The sequence below is a fragment of the Ruditapes philippinarum genome, unplaced genomic scaffold (assembly GCF_026571515.1).
Source record: "Ruditapes philippinarum isolate M1 unplaced genomic scaffold, ASM2657151v2 ctg3248_1_1_1_1, whole genome shotgun sequence".
Classification (NCBI taxonomy): Eukaryota; Metazoa; Mollusca; class Bivalvia; order Venerida; family Veneridae; genus Ruditapes; species Ruditapes philippinarum.
This window is the reverse complement of record NW_026864929.1, coordinates 257631-278569: the sequence shown is the minus strand read 5'-3', so window position 1 is coordinate 278569 and position 20939 is coordinate 257631. Positions and strand designations below refer to the sequence as shown.

The 20939-nt window shown below is 31.1% G+C and overlaps 3 protein-coding genes across 4 annotated transcripts in view; 1 reads left to right on the top strand and 2 right to left on the bottom strand.

Moving 5' to 3' along the window:
- Positions 1-3855, bottom strand: part of LOC132727318 (large ribosomal subunit protein uL14m-like) — a 31234-nt gene extending 27379 nt beyond the window's left edge. Inside the window, exon 1 of the mRNA XM_060712751.1 lies at positions 3778-3855. Within this exon, the coding sequence (XP_060568734.1) occupies positions 3778-3840 (63 nt within the window). The 5' untranslated portion in view covers positions 3841-3855. The remainder of the gene's footprint in view (positions 1-3777) is intronic.
- A 1694-nt stretch (positions 3856-5549) lies between these two features.
- Positions 5550-11263, top strand: LOC132727316 (putative nuclease HARBI1). Its single transcript, XM_060712748.1, has 5 exons — positions 5550-5956; positions 7208-7320; positions 9125-9236; positions 9909-10000; positions 10375-11263. The coding sequence occupies exons 1-5, from the start codon at positions 5710-5712 to the stop codon at positions 10660-10662; spliced, it is 852 nt and encodes a 283-aa protein (XP_060568731.1). The 5' UTR covers positions 5550-5709; the 3' UTR covers positions 10663-11263.
- A 144-nt stretch (positions 11264-11407) lies between these two features.
- On the bottom strand, positions 11408-18965 carry LOC132727317 (uncharacterized). Of its 2 annotated transcripts, none has more exons than XM_060712749.1 (7): positions 18574-18965; positions 17566-17636; positions 16604-16747; positions 16050-16088; positions 14610-14666; positions 13226-13297; positions 11408-12489 (listed from the first exon to the last, which is right to left on the bottom strand). In XM_060712749.1, exons 1-7 carry the CDS (start codon positions 18729-18731, stop codon positions 12257-12259), a joined length of 774 nt encoding a protein of 257 aa, XP_060568732.1. In that variant the 5' UTR covers positions 18732-18965; the 3' UTR covers positions 11408-12256. The 2 variants fall into 2 exon arrangements, with proteins under 2 accessions (XP_060568732.1, XP_060568733.1); XM_060712750.1 differs by having other exon boundaries at positions 13226-13294.
- Positions 18966-20939: the final 1974 nt, after the last annotated feature.

The window sequence follows — 20939 nt, the reverse complement described above, 5'->3', positions numbered from 1 at the left end:
ATTGCAATGTGCGTTTATGAAATACCAAATATGCTGTCCTAGCATTACATCTTTATTCATATGTTCGGTTTCCTAACATAGTTATAGAGCAAAAGCATTTGTGTCTTTTGGAATCAAAAGAACTACTAGATGTTACTTGTTTTAATGTTTCTTTGAATAAAACAATATGAGTTGGTTGTTTTGGATGTGGTGATGTTACCATGTTTGGACCAATTGAAATTATTTTGATGGTCCTGATGTTTTTTGTATGACATGGTGTGATTATGTGAGTATTTACAAGTATGAGCAAGATAAATACCGTCTGCAACAAAAAAGGAAACAGTTAAAATACCAACATATTTAAGCCAGTTCCTACGTGAATAACAAAAGATTATTTAAGGTATATAGTTTAAGTAGTTATTAACACAGTCAAAATTATCGAACCTTTTGAAGCATACAGTTATCGTATCGTACCGAAACCCATCGTTCACGAACAGACGTCAATATACATGTATATCTTTGCTAAAATATTTGCCTGACAACTTAATAATAAGTATCTCTGTACATAAGTTATTTGTAGAATTAGCAACTAACATTCACGATATGTGCTTTGCTGTTTGACTTTTTTCACCGACACAAAATCAGTAACTGCCAATTTACTTTTAACAACTTTTTCACTATTGAACCCAAACTTCTATAATTTCGAAGAAGTATGTTTAGGCCAGAGCCTAATGATAATACCAAATTTGCAATATTAGAAATAAATGACACTAACATTTTTTATAAAATATGACGTGTTTAGATTAAAAATTCCACCATTTCTCCGTATCCTACATTTACCTGGCTTAAAAAACGTACCGAATCTCTATACGTTCGACCACCTGTTTAAGGTATGACCCACCTAATGCATTACCTCCACTTTGAGTAGTATTCAAATAGGCTAGAACTACTGTCAACTGCATTGAAGCTGAGGGGCGCGGGTTCAAACCCCAAAAGAGGCAACTTTTTTTCTTTCTATTTCTTTCTTTCAATATTTTTTGTGTCTCTTGGATCACTCTTGGTAAGAAAAAAGCGTTGCATTTAAGCATAACATTATTATTGACATTTAATGGCTAAATTATACCAAATTTATCATCAGATATGATATCTGATATTTTCAAAGTCTAATAAAACAAAAACTAGAAGGTAAAAGTATTTTATATTTAAAAAGATCAACCAGTATACTTTTAAGAAAATTTAGGCAAACTTTGAAAACAGTCCCTCATTTTGGTAAATTTCTGGGCTATTTTGAATAAGGCCCTCCGAGTAGGAAAATTGTCAATCAATTAAGGGTTTAAAATGGGTGGGATAGGGTACCATTTGTATACATATTTCAAACATTTTGGGTAGAAACATTAAGTTTTCTTGTGTCATTTGTTACTTGAATGCTATTATTTGTTTCTTAACAATGATCAAATGAAAAAAAAATCCATATTGATTATATGATAGATTATTAAGAGTTTCTCTTTTCTGAAAAAGAGCCCATTTAGTAGCCACGTTTTAAGTAAGAAGAATCCCCATACCTCGTAAACCATACGGTAAACTTTCTTAAAATTTTGCATACAGGCGTCCTTTAAGGTATATAACAAACCTATGTTGTCAATTTTATAGTTCCTTATAGTGCCCATTAGGGGGCTCATACCTTAAATTAGAAAATTATTAAATCTATAAGTATTTTAATAAGAAATAATTAATTAACGAAATAGATAAAAGATATTATTGCTTTGAATGCAATGAGAGGGAGCGATCAGTTACTAAGAAATATTAAAGCTACCCCAGAACCATATCAGCTAAAAATAACTTCATACTAAAACCAATTACACATCTTGCAAAACCAATTTAATCACCTATAAGAAAATGACAATAGACAAACATTAACAATTAACACCACAACAGGTTTGGTTTGGCCTTTAAGAGACCATTAATATTCTAAAAAAAGAACTTGTTTATTTTAAACCTGATCTAGGCTTAGCTCTGGCAGTCTGTGGTAAAATACATTTCGGTCTTATATGCAAAGCAAACAAATATCATATGTGCATCATAGAACCCTTGCTAACATAGGAATACATTACTACAGTAGAGTATACATCTACAGTATACTATCATTCAATCTTCAATCGGGACAAAATAATTCCCTGCGGTCTGGAGACCGCAGGGTATTGGTACGCGTTTCACTTTTGAGGCATGGAGCAGCACGTGACCTGTTTTCTGTACATGGAGGAGCATGTGATCTGTTAATTGACCTTTTCGAAAACCTAGCTAAATACCGTTTGTCGGTCCGTTACGGATTTACCTGCGGTATGCCTAAATTACGAAAGTGAGATTTTTGACGAAAGTGAGCGAAAGTGAGCGAAAGTGACTTTTAAAATTTGAATTGTACCGTTTTAATTGAATTTTACAGTAAAATTGCTATTTGCAGACGTATATTATTAGCAACTTATAATATTTCTTTTCAAAAATAATCACTATGATGATTTAATCGCCATTTATTTGCATAATTTCTATACACAAGTTCTGAGATCTTCCTTTCGCTCACTTTGAAAAATACGAAAGTGACATGTAAAATATTGAATATAGAGTTTAAATTTAAATTTGTACTAAAATGTAGACGTATGTTATCAGAAATATATAATATTTATTTTCAAAAATAATCACTATGATGATTTAATCTTCCCTTCGCTCACATTGAAAATACGAAAGTGACTTGTAAAATATGAAATAAAGGGTTGAATTGAAAGTTATACTAATATTGCATTTTTCAGGCGTATATTATCAGAAATTAATATTAAATTAATTTCTTATAATATACGTCTACAAACTACAAATTTAGTACATTTTCAATTTAAACTCTATATTTAATACATGTAGTTTGTCACTTTCGTATTTTTCTATGCAAGCGAAAGGAAGATAACTAAACTTTTATATTTAGAAATTAGGCCAATAAATGGCGATTAAATCATGATTATGGTTATTTATCATAATATATATAATTGGTTGCTAATAATATACGTCTACAAACAGCAATTTTACTGTAAAATTCTATTAAAACGGTATAATTCAAATTTTAAAAGTCACTTTCGCTCACTTTCGTCGAAAATCTCACTTTCGTATTTTAGGCAAACCCAACAATTCATTGTTTGTAAAATTTACGATAGATATTAAGGAAATATTGATAATTTTGAAACACATCATTCAAATTTTACCACCTTAAACGGTAAAATAATTATAGAAAATTAGAAATATCACGTAATAGTTTTTGTTCTTGATAAACTGTAATTCGGACTAATTCCCTACAGGTAAATCGGGTTTGCCTAAAATACGAAAGTGAGATTTTCGACGAAAGTGAGCGAAAGTGACTTTTAAAATTTGAAAATTTACAGAATTAAAATATTCGTAGGGGCATCTGCCATAATAAATAGAGATATTTTCTGCGTAAACTTGTGTGTTTACTTTATTTATTTTTTGCTCGGAATTATTCATAAAATGGTAGGCCTATTTAATCATTTTCTTAAAAAGAAATAATTGTTTTATGTTCGACCTTCTCCGGTCTTCAAGGGTGACCTTCTTCTATATTGATCGTTTATTCAATTGTCAACTAAAGTCCTGATACAAACGTTTATTTACCCCCCCCCCCCCAAAAAAAAAAAAAAAAATAAAATAATAAAATAATGTTGAAAATAGTTCAATATATCATTAAAATGTTCACCGCAGGAAACCATTTAGCTTGTTAACTTACTTCGTGTGCAATTCAAATCTTACGTTTAATAAAGTTGTTGAGGGATCATCCCTTTCCCCGTTTTTTTTTGTTATCCTTTGCGTCATTTTTTTAAAGCAGTTTCCTTTCCGCTAATTTGTACAGATAATAAAATCAGAGTCAATCAGAAGCACTACGTTTGCGATTGATCTGGCCCCGTGTTCACTAACATTTCTGATCCTTATATTTGGATCAAGATCAAGTTTTTGGATCAATTTTCGGATCAAGATCAAAGTTGGTGTTCACAAAGAAATACGATCAAATCTGATCCGAAAATATGGATCAAATTGATCCATATTTTGATCCTCGTATTCAGTTGGATCAACTTACAGATCAATCCCACAATACACTCTGAAAAATGGCTGACTTTGTGTGGTAGTCAGACTATTCTCTCCCTTACCAGTTCCTACCCTGACGGTTCTCTCCCTATTTTGGGGGAGAACTGTCTGCATATTTGCAAATTAGAAGACAGTTCCTCCCCATTTTTATTTTTATAATTACATTATCATGAAAGTATTTAGATGATAAATAAATGGGTAAGTTTAACTATGAATTGATATAAATTAGAAAAAAAGAGATTTTATTGAAGTGTTTAGATGTTAAATAAATGGGTAGGTTTATTATAAATTGATATAAACTAGAGAGAAAAATACTTTTATGAAGCATTCAGATGTTTAATTCAAGTTTCAATTTTGTTAGCATCATCAACAACAATAAATCGGTAAGTTTATTATCAAAAATTAATATAAATTAGACTAATTTAGAGAAAAACATATTTTATTGAAGTATTTAGATGTTTAATAAATTTGTAACTTTATTATCAATTGATATAAATTGAATTAGAAAAACTTTTTTTTTAACATATAATAATAATTGATCAATGATGATATTAGTTAATTATTCTGATTTTTTAATTAGATTTAATGTATACTTTTTAATGTGTTTAGTCATTGAAAATAATTAATGAATAATTTACTTGATAAGGATAATCATAAGATATTATTTTTTTATTATTTTTTTTTAATAAATAAAAATGAAATTTATAGACAAAACATGATTAATAAATTTTAATTGCTAAACTTTTGTAAATTGAAGAAAAAAGGAGTTCAATACACACATGTATGCGTTAAGTTTGCTGTCAGTGATAATTGAGGTGTTTATTAATTCATTACTCAAGAATCAAGGTGTTGATTAGATTAAAATAGCTGTGAAAAGGTGTTGATGAATAAGTATTATATTAGTTATTTGGTATTATATATTGTTTCAAGTTAATGACTACATGTTTTTTAAATCGATTTCGTTAAAAAGTATATGTGGAAAGTGTTTGCATACCAGTTGTTGTTAATTTATTTTCTAGAACATACTTGTTTCCACCTTATTCACTATTTAACAAATGAATGAACATCACATTAGCCAGACCTTAACATAATTACAGGTGTACATCAATCACTGTCCAATGATCTATATCTCTCACAATAAAGGTGTTGACAGGATTAAAATACTGAAAAAAGGTGTTAAATTTACAAACACTTTTCAGCTGATAAACATAAGACATAAAATGCAGTTAATGTCAAACACATTCTTTTAATAATCTTCATTAAGAAATATTATTAGTTTAAGTCAAAACTAAAATGATATTTTATAAAAAATAAAATTGGGGGAGAACTGTCTGCATATTTCAAATTTGGGAGAGAACCGTCAGGGGAGGAAATGGTTAGGGAGAGAACCGTCAGGGGGAGGAACTGGTAAGGGAGAGAATAGTCTGTCATTCCTTTGTGTCACGACAGCGGCGGTTGCGCTATTTAGGTAGCCTACCATTTGATCGGCGGGTATTTAGGGATCGTACGAACCCACTTGAGAATTTCAGCAGTGAGGAAATCCGGGAACGTTATCGTTTCTTTCCTCAAACCATCTTGAGAATAGTTGGTTTGGTTGTTATGAGGAGGGAAACGAAACGTTCCCATGCACTGCCACCGCTTCTGGCAGTCCTTGTATCCCTTCAATTTTTGGCGTCTAATGCTCATCACATTGTGATTGCCCAAGTTCATGGAGTATCAAGAGCGAGCGTGTCTCGGGCCATTAAAACATTTTGCCAGGCACTGTGTGGTTTAATAAACCAGTTCGTGGTGTTCCCACGAGATGATATGATACCCAAGACTCAAAAACGATTTTACGCTATCGCAGGTAAGACAATGTCAAGTAAAAGTTAGTAACCAATATAAACAAATTTATCGCATCCGGAAAGGGAGGTAATGTGTAAATCTATTTATAGTTTAAGGCTGAACACTGCTAAACAATTTCCGTCGGCTTGCCCGTATCGATTCATTTAGGGAATCATGGAGGTAAATATTGATACATTTGATGGAAAATAAACATAAACACATACATTCATGTGAAATTAATTGAAGTCATTACAAATGATACTTTATTATTAGTGTATATTTCATTCATTTACATGGCAGATTGCCCCTAGGTGTACTTCCTAAGATTCAGTACGATGTTTGAAGGCTTACATTGAACCTGTTAAATTACACAATTCAGCCAAAATTCCTATATGGATTTATTACAATCATATTTTTGTATGTTTTCTCATCAGTATCCCATATGGGTGGCCCTTATTATTTTGTCTAAGTTTAGCCCATAATTAAGTGACTCATGTGGACAATTTTGTTGGACATGTATATTTCAAACAGAACACTTTTACGAATAATATAACATGCCTGTTTTGAGATATGAGTAACTTAATGTCAATATCAAGTGTTTATAATTTATGATTGTTTTAACAGTATATTTGAAGTTCTAAATGGATTTTTGATTTCCTAATTGTTCATTTTTTTTACCTCAAAATTAATGACAACATGACTTACTAGAATATGTCACAAATGTTGAATACCCTCCGACATCCTCTTGCTTTTAGTTAATAATTTTGCACATATGCAGAATGCAGTAGTTATAGACTTTTCAAAAATGCTTTTGAAACATTTGTCCTATATTATTTAAATTTTAGAATTGGAATGTCCAGGACTTCTTTTAATGGCAATACCTTTTTTCATCCTGTGATTTGATTTCTGCACACTTTCTATACCTACAAAGTTTCATGTTGATACCTTCTATATTTCTCAAGTAATGTCTCGCACAAAGTGTAAAAATGAACAAAGGCAAATAACTCCAAAATTTGGGATTGTAGGGTTATGCTTCTTATGCAGATCATGTTTACCCATTCGTTAGAAGTTGAATGATATCTCTTGCATATTCTGAAATTATGTCCCTGATAAGAAATCTGCAAACTTTGTTGGGGGGGGGGGGGGTATTTATATATATTTTTATTGATCGACTCATTCATCATCCATATTTTGACATACATACATGTCTATGGTATTGCATGTTTATTAACTTTATTTTTTTATTTGTCTATTTACACTTTACACATTACAGGTTTCCCAGATGTCATTGGTGCGATTGACTGCACACATATAAAAATAGCAGGTCCAACAGTAAATGAGGAGGAATATGTAAACCGTAAAGGTTTTCATTCAATAAATGTACAGGTATAAAAAGTGTATGCTTTAAAATATTTTATTAACATGTAATTATATCATAGAGTATAATATACAGATTCATATTAGTTGTGTGTTTCAAATAAATAACGAGTTTTTTTCATGTATCAATAAACTTTCATAGTGTCTTTCATTTTTTATTTCTATATAACAGTGCATCAATATATAACATTTTCAAGCTAAAATCTAATGTACAAAATTGTCAGCCATCGTGTTTTCTTATATTTTAAGAAACTAATCATATTTATAAATATAATAGATTAACTAATTTGTATAATCAGTATAAATTTACTACTGTCCAATTCATATTTCAGCTACATTATCTGTTTATCATTATGAATATCATTTAAGAATATAAAATTTCTACAAATTTCAACATGAAACTAATCTTAAGATCATATTGAATGAATGAAATCAATTGATTTACAAAATACAAACAAGATTGCATTTGAGATAAATGCTATGCCACCGCATTAATACAACACTAAATAGTAGTGTAGGAACAGATTTTTTTTGTACAGATTGTCATAATGCATAGATCCCTGACCTATCTAATTCTTATTATCAGATTAGTGGTTAAATCTATTGTTAATCAAAAAAAAGATCAGAGTAGGAATTTCTCAAGGCACTCGAGTCTAGTGAATTTGGTGGTGAAGGTCATATTTCACACAGCCTAAATTCATGACTACATAAAAGGACAACACATTAAGACACTTTGTCAAAACCTAGGTCAGCTGATATTAAAGGTCACTTTACATCAAAATTTCATTGCTGTACATCAAAGTACAAGAAAGTAGGTCACTGTCGCCTTGGGCAAGGCAAAATTTTGACCCAAGGGTTTAATTCAAAGCAATCTTGATACAGGTCCATCAAACAACATTTCAAGTCAAATATCTAAGCTGTGGCTTTCTCCCATCCATTCAGAAAACATTTGTTTTATTTTCTGTTTTACTATGTGTACATAATGAGAATCACTGCCCCCGGGCAGGGCCAATTTTGTCACCAGGGGAAAAATTGAACAACTTTGGAAGAGGACCTATAGATGATATTATACAGCAAAAATCAAGGCCTTGTGCAAAATATCTAAGCTCTAGGCTTTTTGGGTCTTCACAAGAAGATTTTTCAACTTTATTCTTATAATTCCTTTTGGTTGCCATGGCAACCAGATTTCTGTATGGAATGAAATTCTTTGAACAAATTTGGAAGCCCTCCACCCAACGATCAATCCTGCCAAGTTTGGTTGAAATTGGACTAGTGGTTTTTCACAATAAGATTTTTTAAGTTCACTGTATAATGACTATAATCTATAGAACACACACACAAACACACAGGTGAATCGCTATATGCCACTGCATCGCATATGCTGCGGTGGCATAAAAATTACAAATTAATAAAATGTTATCTTCCATTCATTTAAAGGAAAAAAAATAGCAACAACATAATATTAATCAATAACAATTATGTAATATTAACAAAATCACATGTATTACTTCCTTTTCTGAATGATTCTAGTACTAGTATTTGTTGCAATTAAAGGTAACTGCCATAACACTAGTACTGTCCAGTACATTAAGGGTCTAGTGCACTAAAAGTTCATTTGAGGTACTCGATAAAGAGCACTGGAAATCAACATGTAGTGCATACCAAGTGCATGTTGTGCAACATTTATTGTGAACTGCAATTTAAGTTTGATTCAATTCAAAAATATGCATCCCCCCCCCAAAAAAAAAAAAAAAAAAATTAGTTGAATTCAATTTGTACATATATTGATCATTACATGAATATACAATTTCAGATGATATGTGATCCTACATTCAAATTCACCAATATTGTGGCAAAGTGGCCAGGGTCAGTTCATGATGCACGTATTTGGAGGGAGAGTGATATTTGTGCACAATTTGAGAGAGGTACATATAGTACAGTTTGGTGTTCAGAAAATATTCCCGAGCATTATTTGTTTCCTACAGTCTCTTTAAATTTACTATGGATATAGCACTTCAACAATAGAGCTGTTGCCCAATTGAAATATAGCATGTACTCAATGTTTTGAGCAGAAAACTACTGTGGTGATTTACAAATTGGGCTTAATTTATTACCAAAACATATATTCAATTTAATGTTTAAAAGGAATTAACAAGATCATTTATAACCTATGTAAGATTTGTTATTTTAAATATGGTTCTTTGTCATGCAGAAAGTTTTTTTCTGTTCACAATCTTCCAGAATAAAATTCTGCTTTAAGAAATAATTTTATTCAAGATGTCACCAAATTATTATCAAAGATGCAGTGACAATTTCTAGTGCAAAATTTAATTCTTTGCAAAATTTATTCAAGTTACATTAAAGTTATTCCATATGCCAGTGCGATTGAGTCCAGTTTCAATACAATATTTAAAAAATTGTTGATGATTGGTAAATTTAATGGTAATCGCAATGAAAAGTACATATCACATCATATTCATCTGCTAGAAAGTCCATATTAGTATAGTATGTCTATTCCCATATTACACTAGCATATACTTTTTAAAAACTGAAATAATTGGAATAAATAAAAAATTAAAGTACATGCATCTTTTCAGAGGAAATACAGGGAACTTTACTAGGTGATTCAGGGTATCCATGCAGAAAGTTTTTAATGACTCCTTATCAAGCACCACAGACACAATCACAGGTCAGTAATGTAAAAAAATAATCATCCCTGAAAATATTCACTTACAAGACCGAAGAGGTTGTATTTATTCCATTTAAACTCCAATTTGTAACTCTAGCTAGTAATAAAGTAGCTTTCGAAAATTTCCATGTATCAAAATGACATTATGTAAACTTTACGTTCATGAAAAAACATACAATGATTTCAAAAACTATTATACTTGAATGCTTGTTTCAGTTTTTAAGTGACATGTCTAATAAAGTAACTTTTTGAGATAAAGAAATCATTCAAAGTAAAAAAAACATGTACAGTGAAAACCTTCTATTAAGACCATCACAGTTTTTTCTGCAACTGTCAGTTGAGTTTAAAAACTAATATATTATTTCCATTTGCAGGAACGCTTCAACAATTCCCTATGTAAGACAAGAGTGCTGGTAGAGCAAAGTTTTGGTGTTTTGAAAAGAAGATTCCCTTGTCTGTCTTATGGCTTAAGAATGAAACCATCAGCCTGTTTAAATGTCATAGGTGCATGTGTTATTTTACACAACATGGGATTTGAATTTAATGATATTTTTCCCAGGACATGTGATGACTCTAGGGAAATTCCAATTGTAAGTGATTATCAAGGACCAAGTACAGGCAGCAGCTACAGAGATTTTATAGCAAATGCATTTTTTAATTAAACATTAAAGCTGCATGCCTCCAGATGAGCAAAAAATATTTCGATAAAAAAATAAAATCAAACGTGTGAAAAATGTACTAAGATTTTAGGAAAGGTAAAAGATTTAAAATTCTAGTTAAAATTTACATGTTATGTGCGATTAATGACCGAATTTTTGATTATTTATAACTATATTTCTACTATGATACTTAGGTAGTAAGGGCTTTTTTTTGCATATTTTGACCTGTTTATGTAATTAACATAGGTGATAAGTGCTGTTGATAATGTGTAAATTGCATTCTTTTTGTAACTTTACAATATTATACTTATAAATACATTTTCAAATTTTCATAAAAATTAGCATGAATCTGGAGGCGTGCTGCTTTAATTTGTTTCAGAAACTTAAAAAAATTCAATGAATGTGTTCATAGTTCTCAAAAGATATAAAATATGTTAATTAATTTCTCAGAAATTTACAAGAGTTAAATATGTATCATCTTCACTTATTATTTTACCATAATTGATATTAACTGTTTAACACAGTAAGTTATCTATAATACACATACATGCTTTTCCGTGTGAAATGTAATTATGATGTGGAAAAATACAAAAATCTATTTCCATTTTCACTTCTTTGTATTCACTGGCATGCATGTTTTACATGTTATAAGAGCATAACAATAGCTAGGTTCTTAAGTTAATATAAAAAATTAATTAATTTCCTTTTGAACAACATTTTCATGTTTAAGACATAATATATTCTAAACAGTGATTCAATCAAGCAATAAAATCCCTAATCGGGATATATAATTTTGCACAACATTCCAAAATAAATGCTGCCATAAGCTTAATAGTCCCTGATTTGTTATAAAGAACTTCAACAGTGATTTTCTCTAATAAATAAGTTATCTCCAACAGTGATTTTATCGCTAAATAAAGTCACTGTTTGCAGTTCGGATGCGAGGAATTATATCACGAAGGCGTAGCCAGAGTGATATAATGATGTGCATCGGAACGACAAACAGTAATGTTATCAAGCGATAAAATCACCAATTTGGATATATTATTTCGATTCTAACACAACATCAACAAATTAATGGTGCAGTACCTGACATTAAGCAAAATTTGTGTCCGACTTGTTTCCGTACTTATTTTCAGCGTGTCGGATTCTTTTAGTGGTTACGTCACATGTGTAATGATTACGTCACATATCTTAATATACAACGTCAACTGTGACTTTATTGCATAATAACACACACTTTTGATTCTTCTATATTCAATAGTGAAAAATGCGGGTCATGTCAGAATGCATGATAACAAACATGATGAAATTCCTGGCATGGTTAAACTAAGCTTTTAAACCTAATCTGATATGCAAGAGAAACCATTCTGATATGCAAGAAAGAGATAATAAATAACAAGTAGAAATGTAAAGTTTGTGCACGGCAACAGGTACAGGAGCAGAAAATATGAATTTAACTCAATTTTTTTCTTTGCAAAAGTTGAGCTTATTAAAATGTATGTAAGAATATAAATACAGACAAATATATGGACAAACTGACAGATGGAAGCTATTTCTATAATCCCATTCCCATTTAATGGCATGGGATTAAAAATCAAGATTCAATATTTATCAATCCCTCGTCCAGAGCACGAGCAATGTTGCTAGTTAACAGCTCTTTTTTCAAAGTGAAAAGCTCCCTGTCCTGTTGCCTGCTTTCCTCAAGTATTTGTTTTTTGATAACAAATAAATCCCTTTCTTGGGCAAGTCTCTGCTTGAGGAGGTCGCCTTCAAGCTTCGCTCGTACCAATTCAAGCTGGTATAACTCATCTTGCTTCCTTTTTGTACCTGGGAATAAACATTAGAGTTATCAAAGGAATAAAAGATATTTATCACATTATTTTATTTGTGTATATTCAATACTTAAGTTATTAAACACGTTGAATAAAACAATATTATGCTTTCCAGAGGCTCCCATATGACTTAATTCAGCTGGTTCAATAAATTTAGTATTAAACCTACTCTCATTCAATATTATCTATGAATTGCATCACACATGATTAGGCTAATATTAAAACAGATTTCACTTTGATGTACATGTAATCCCTTTAAAAAGAGAATTTTATCTTCTGTGCGTTGCCTTGCTTTAAGATGTCTCATATTGAATTGATTCTACTCTTTCAATAAATTTAGTGCTTAATGTACACTTTTGAAAAATCTTTATATAAGTGGTTTAGCAGGTATTGTTCTTTAGAGAAATTGTAACAATATACAGCAGACTGACTGCCAAAAAAAAAGCTCACTTCAGAGCACTGTGTTCTCAAATGATCTATACATAGAGCTATGGTTCACTGACATTGCATATATTAAGGAAATCCATCAATATTGAAGTTTCAAGTTGATACTGCAGTATTTTTTGCTTAACCACAATACAACAGATACATTTATGTACATTTGCAATTCATAATCTCATAAAAGTCAAATTTATTATCTTTAAAACCATATGCAATCTTTAAAAAGAGATAACAGTAACTTGCCTTTATTATATGTTTTTTTTTTTTTAAAAACTAGAAACAAAACGTACCTTTCCCAGACACTCTTATTGAGGCTTCTTCTTCAATTAAAGGTTGAGGTTCAGAAGTTATTGCACTTACTGCTGATAAGTAAAAAGTAATAAACAATGACACTTTTTAAACTTAACAATGTCATCAAAGAATAGATATTGTTACTCAAACAATTATATTGTTAAATGAATATAAAAATAGATACTTAATACAAATTGTGAATTAGGGTTATCCTTTTAAACAATAGTACATTTAAAACAAAAATATTGCCATACGACCCGTTTTTGAAACGAGCAAATGAAAATTAAGATTAATTACCATATTTCATACAATTATAGTTTATAAATATTCAAGGTGAGTCATTATGATTGAAGGTCAAGGCCTGTCTTGTTAACTTGAAGGTCTATCCTGAAGATTGTTATGTTCAATACCATCATAAATAACAAAGTTACAGCAACTTGCAAAAATTAGCAAAAATTAAGCAAAATTTAGACTATACATATATAGATATATTTCTTGCATATCAGACAGGATTATCTACCGTTTACACCGGTGCTAGAAAACCCTGTCTTACACCCCCATGTTAGAAAAGTCGGGTGCTTTAAATGACGTCATTGTTGCGCGCCTTTTATGAATGAAATGCGTTCTTAGGATGAAGTCACTTAACCGTTATGAATGAAGTTGTACGTTCATACGCTACTATAAGAAAAAAGTGCCTAATGAGAAAATCAGTTTTTGTAATTTCTGTTCTGAAAATAATTAATATGTAATATGCATTAAAAAGAATTAAAAACCGGCTGTCGATGCAGACGGGAATATCTAGCTCGAGGGTAACTGTTTAGCGGAAACTCGGCAGAGCCTTATTACCGCCGGAAACAGTTACCCTCTAGCTAGATTAATAATATCTGTCATATGTTGCGGTTCGGATCGAAATATCCGTCCCGAGGTGACATGCCCATTAGGCGGTTAGAGGCTTGCCGAGTTAACGCCCATGGGCGGGTAACCGAGGGGCGGATATTCCGATCCGAACCGCAAACATATGTCAGGTATTTTTCTTGCATATTCTACCATATTCCATTATATTTTAAATTCTTTATCTTTATTTTCAATGGAAATTTATATCATGACAACTGTAACTACTTTCGTACAACAGCGTATGAAATTGCAACTTCATTCATAACGGTAAAATGACGTCATCCAAAGCGTGCCATTGCACAGCACGCGACTCATCTGGCACCCCCATGCCAGATGAAATTTCCGGCATGGGTAAAACTAACGGAAATGCCAGTCTGCTATGCAAGAAATTCCTGTCTGTACAGGTAGCCGGTGTAAGATTCATATAATATATATATAATGTTTTTTTTTCATTTTCAAAAAAAAGGTCAAACTAAAAAATTACTAAACCTGTTGTAGTTTCTTCAGCAGCTTTCGGGTTTTTTCCATTTTCAACATTATCATTTTCTGAAGAATAAATAATATAACAAACATCAGCATGAGCTGTCACAGGAGACAGAAAAGCTTGACTAATCAAATTCTGGACGCAGGAAAGAAAACAAATCTATGGGAAAAAAATCAATTATGTATATTTATGTATTAAGTTATAGTAAAAAAATATTATCTGTTAATAAAAATTCCAAGTTAAAGGATTCTGGAAATAGTCACGTTATAGTGTTATCAACCTTGTCACATAACATATGTTTAGGTAAAGGCACATATATTTGAAGTGTGAAGTTGATCCCTTAAGAAATAAATAAGTAACGGTAAAACTAATATTTATAAGGAAAATTCTATGTTCAAGGGGAGATAAATATGAAAATATTGGTGCTACAGTTATGGACCTTGTCACATAAGATATGGTTGATAATAAGGAACATTTATTTGAATTTTGAAGTTGATCCCTCAAGAATTAAAGAATTAACAGTAAAAAATAGTATTTTTAAAGGAAAATTCTAAGTTCAAGGGGAGATAAATCTAAAAATATTGATACTAGAGTTATGAACCTTGTCAATAAGATGTGATTGATGATAAGGAACGTTTATTTGAACTTTGAAGTTGATACCTTAAGTAATGAAAAAGTAATAGTGAAAAATATTTTACTGTGCTAAAACTTTAATATGAAATCTGGATGCGCATGTCTGGGCGAGTAGGACAGCTCCCCATATACTTTGTATAGTCGAGCTAAAAATGATGACTTCATTCATTTATAAAAAGTACAACATTTTATGTGATAAATAGAATATTAAATTCGTGTAAGTTCACAACAAAATTTATTGCCAGAGGCTCGCATAATATAATTTTATTCAACTCGTGCAATAAATTCAGTATTGAACTTGCACTCATTCAATATCCTCTATTTATGACATGTCAATAAATTTTCATCATTTCTAATGATTAAGAGTTGTTGTCTTCAACTGGTTGTGTTTAAATTTCAGACAATGAGTGACTTTAATAGGTCAGTAGGTACAGATATGTCATTCTTGAACATTTTCAACCTATACAAGGTGCCAAATCAAATAATAACTCCATTTTTCTCAATTAGAACAAAAATAAAAAAGCAGCCAAAAAATAATCAAAATCCTTTTTTATTTTTATAAAATTAAACTTCTTTATATGTTTTTTTACTGAATAGTAATGGTTTATATGGCCATTCATACATAAAAACCCTTAAATTTATATTATTGGTGGCTTATTGTTTTGTTTTTTTTAAAAAGGCAATGTATGCTTGATTTAAAAAAACAAAAACATTCCAAATTTATACAAGGGTCCTTTTCCAAAAAATAGTCGGAAAAGGCCTTGGGTCTGTCACTGATTTATTAATGATATTCTGAATAAATTATTGCTTACCATTCTCTTCAGAGGCATCATTACATGGGGCTGTTGAACCTAAAATCAGAAACAAAGACTAATTATGTACTGGATACAGTAAAGGAAGTCAAATCTATTAAAAGAAAATCAATTATATGTAAATATATATTTCTGTTTCAGTATCAAGAAATCATCAAATGTTCAGCATTTTTTCACCACATAATATGCATGTGACCATGCCAATGAAATTGAAACATACATCTATTAAAAAATAAAGAAGTTACAGAAAACAAAATAAGGGAATTATTCTGGCAATATTGATGCTAGGGTTATAAATCTTGTCAAACATGCTGTGGGTGATTAACAGTAACAAATATTATAAGTTTGAAGTTGATACCATAATAAATGAAGAAGTTATTAGTACAAAATAATAATTTTTAAAAGAAGGAGGAATAATAATGAAGGGATGTGTGATAGAGACATAGAGCAATAAAACCATTCTTTGTTACATTAAATATGGTAACTGTTCTAGTTTGAGTCATTGTTTTCAATAAAACATCACACTGAGTTAATAGCATTTAACAAAAACTTACATATGGCAGAGGATTCTAGGCCACCCCCAATGCCTACCATCTGCGGATTGTTTCTAAGCAGAACTACACTCTCCTCCTCTGCTGCGGTTAATGCAATAAAGGGCCCTCCCCCAGTTTTTTTTCTGTCTCCTTCTTTTGATTTTGCTTAAATATTAAACTGTGTTCTTAAATTTCTTGTAAAAACATTTTATTCATAAATGATTAATAATGCATGGAAACAAAAATGGAGACAAAAGTCAATACCCTTCATAAAGCATATAAATATTGCTTTTAAATGGCAATAAATCAATGAGCTTCCATAACATACAAGAGATTATACAACTGTTTTTACACAAAGACTTAAAAGAAACACATTTTTATTGAGTTAAGTTTGAGGTTCAAACTTTTCTGAAATCTTAGAACCTGTATACATATAATTCAGTTTCAAAATATAGAAATTTCAATATTTCTAAAAATATGTCATTAAACTTCTTGCTTATATTTCCAAATATGAATATTGTCAAACATATAACATATATAAAACCTATTGACCACTTATTTGCTCTGTTATTATGACATCTAAATTATTTTAATCTGTAGTCTTGTTGCATTATTAAAAATTATACATCACTACATACATTTATTACTTGCTAAACTGAAGCTAGTACAATTTATTCTATCCCTTTGTTTTGAGTGTACAGTACTATCCTTGATTAACAAAAAAAATATCTGTGATATATGTAGCATCATACATCCTATTTTCTGATAAATCAGATGTGCCATAACTCACTCTATATTATAATAAAAAGAAGAAAAAAGTGAGTTCAAAAGTATAAAATCTGTTCTTTAATGAAATTCTTATGTTAACATGTTCTTAGTTCTATGCAAAATGTAGTTCTTTCTGCTATAAATTTTCGTTTATAATAATATTATTTATGATGATTAGGTTAAGTATGTAAAGAAAAAGTGGAATAAATAAATACCTCTTGCTTTTGTATTTTTATACATAGTTTTGACATTTTCAACCGTCCTCTTGCACTGTGCAATGCCAGAACTGAAAATACAATGACAGTGTTCGAAATTAGCAATAGTCCTATAGTCCCTGACTACTAAATTTCTCCTCGGGCTACCAACTTTTCACAGTAACAAGCCCGACCAGGCTACTGTATTTTCAGAGGCAATATAAACAACTGTTTTGAAAAAATGAATTGTGCTAGTGAAATGTCTTTTGGGCTAGTGAATATTCCAATCTGGTAGTCCGACCAGCCTAGTGGATCAAATCCTAATTTTTTACACTGCAATGATGTTCAGTTTATATTAATAAAAGGTCTTCTAAACCTTTTCAAATATTTATTTTCAATTTAACTATGTTATTGTCAGTACCAAAGTACCCCCAAAAATGTGAAAATTATTAAATCTACCATTGTAAATATATCCAATGCATTACTATACTAGTAATTATAGAAAAATATGAAAAAATGAAGCTGATAACCTTATGCTAAGGCCTCTTCCAAATTAAGTGAGAAATATCACTGCTTCATAATCGCTCAAATAAAATATTATCTTCATTAATTGTAAATAAATGTTTGTTTGTATAATATTTTTTCATAAAAAGTTCATGTTCAGTTCTGTTTTTTTTTAATACTTTCCCCCTTTTTATTCCTTTCCTACTATTATAGCCTCATTTTTATACAAAATCATGATTAAATGTTAAGATCAATTGATTATTTTATTTATTGGAATGCTATTAATATACCAGTTTTAAAAACCAGGAAAGACTTATTCTGACTGGGGCCGAAACATCTGGGGCCGAAACGTCTTGGGCCATTTGGGGCCGATACGCCTTTAGGCCGAAATGACTCTAAATCATTCTGATAGAGAAAATCAAAGGTTTAACGTTTTCTAATATTGTGGAGTCTTTCAATCATGAAGGGCTGAAGAGCCCCTCCCTCCCGGCAAATAAATAAAAAAAAATAAAAAAAATCACTTGCCTGTTGAATTCATCCGTCAAGGACTGCCAAAGGCAGTCCTTCTCTTTATTGGTCATTGCCGCCCCTTTAAATTTGCCAAAAAGGCGACTGTACGACTCATTTATTTTCCTAATGACGAACAGTTTCTCTTTTTCGGTCCAGTTAGGAAATCGCTCCATTTTCTGAGATGCAGACGGTAAACAAAAACAAGCGCCTCCAATTGAAGAGTCTTCCGGTGGTCGCTTATGTAATTAACAATCGCGATCAATTGATCCTGATTTTCGGCTCACATGATCGCGATCATTTTTTGTTTAGTGAACACCAAATTTCGGCTCAGGATCATGTGAGTCAAATTATCAGATCAACTGATCTGAGCTTGATCCTGATCCTAAAATGTTAGTGAACACGGGACCAGGAGAGACCGGAATTACCGATAGGAGTACATCCCTCAATAAATAGATTTTTGGAATATTTAGGTCATCAACTCATTATTCTATTTACAAGCACCCTTATACCGATCGGAATGATCGGCTTTTATTATGAACAACTATAAAAGGCTCGAGAAGTTGCTGTCGCCCTTTCACAAAATCTGATTTTATTCCATAAAAGGCGCCGCGCTTCGGCGCGGCGCAAATAACCTGATAAATTTGCAGATCCAAATTTAAACATATCAACTCAACAGGTCTTTCTTCCATTTTACAATTAATCGATGATTTAACAAAAATATCTATAAAAAGTGTTTGTTTTTACTTTGACAATGCCTAAATTTGACTTTATCTTTGTAAAATATATTTATATAACGTTGTTAGTACAAATGAAAAAAATTAAAGTAAAGGTGAATTGACACGTTCAAGTCACTATGAATAACGTTAAAAGCAAAAAATCTGGAAACAAAGTGATCCCTCGGAAGCATTAATCACAACAAAATTACATAAGAATTGCAGACTCTGTTTGATTGAGTCTATACATATGGGATAATGTATATGTGCAACAACCTTCACGCCCCCTAGCACCGGCTTGAGCGGTACTTAAGAGCGGTACTTAGTTCTCAACACTTAATAGTGCTTGCATCAATGATCCCGAAGGACCAGAAAAATATAACAACACTGAAGTGAAGTACGGGGCAACTTTTTACAGCTGCCACACAGCACTTGACACCTGATGTTGTGAAGTATAAAAGTCTGGAAACATCTGCAAATCATTCATTGTTCATATACACGTTGTCCAACATCAAAAAGGCTAAAACGTCATGAAATATTTAGAGACAAAACTAGTAGATCAATTCATCATCTAAGCGCAAGTCATGGAAGTCGTATGTTTCAGATATAAATGCAAATACGTATAAAGAAAGTATGGGATGCAGTTAGATAGATAAGCAGTAAATAAAAAAGAATATCCCAATTCTTAGTCAATAGAAATATAATAATTGTCAAGATGAAAAAAAACACAAAAGGTAATTAATAAAACATTTGCAAAAACAACTCTGCTTCAAATAATTATTTCAAATGAGTTTCTTCAGCATTAAGTTTCTAAAGTTATAGGAGAACAAATACATTTTACTTTAGCACATTACAAAATTCGAAACTCTTTTCTTTCAAAGATTTAGTTGATTCGATCAAGAAACCAAAAGATATAGCAGCTGGTCCAGATGTCATTTACTATGATTTTTTTAAACACCTTCTACATCAATCTCTTGAATTACTGCAATTTTGTGCCCTTCTTAACATATTTAACAACATTTTGTTATCTGGTGAGTTTCCTAAAAGTTTCAAAGGAGATGTGGTTATCTCAATTCCTTAACCTGAAAATGATAGCACTGACCCTTCAAATTACCGCCCGATTTCAAGCTACTTATGAAAAACATTTGAATGGTAAATAATCCCCTGGTATGGCATTTAGAAGTTAAAGGAATAATTTCTAGCGTTCAGTCATGTTTCCATTCACAACATAGTACAAACAATTATCATATTCATCCCAAATTTTTATTTTTGATAAAAAACAACACTCGGCTTCAATTTGATTTGATCCTGTAAAACCTTATGATACAGCATGGAATTCTTGTATCATAGTTTGGAGACCTTTCTGTTGAAAATGTGTCAGGGTTAAATCGTATACATATACGTGCACATTGCGTTAACTGGAGTGCGGGTATTAGTTACCCGCACTCCAGAGCATGCCCATTGATTGGCTCATTTTTGCTGGGGTTTACATATTGTGGCGGCAGAGAAAGGGAAAGCGACAGAAATGTCATATCCAGATGTTCGTTCATTGGTTCATTTTTGCCGGGGTTTCATATTGTGATACAGGGAACGTGCTTTTATGTTTGACTATGAAACAAAAGAGAAAGAACACCAAAACACTCGGCAATCTGATTTATACTCGGGGGC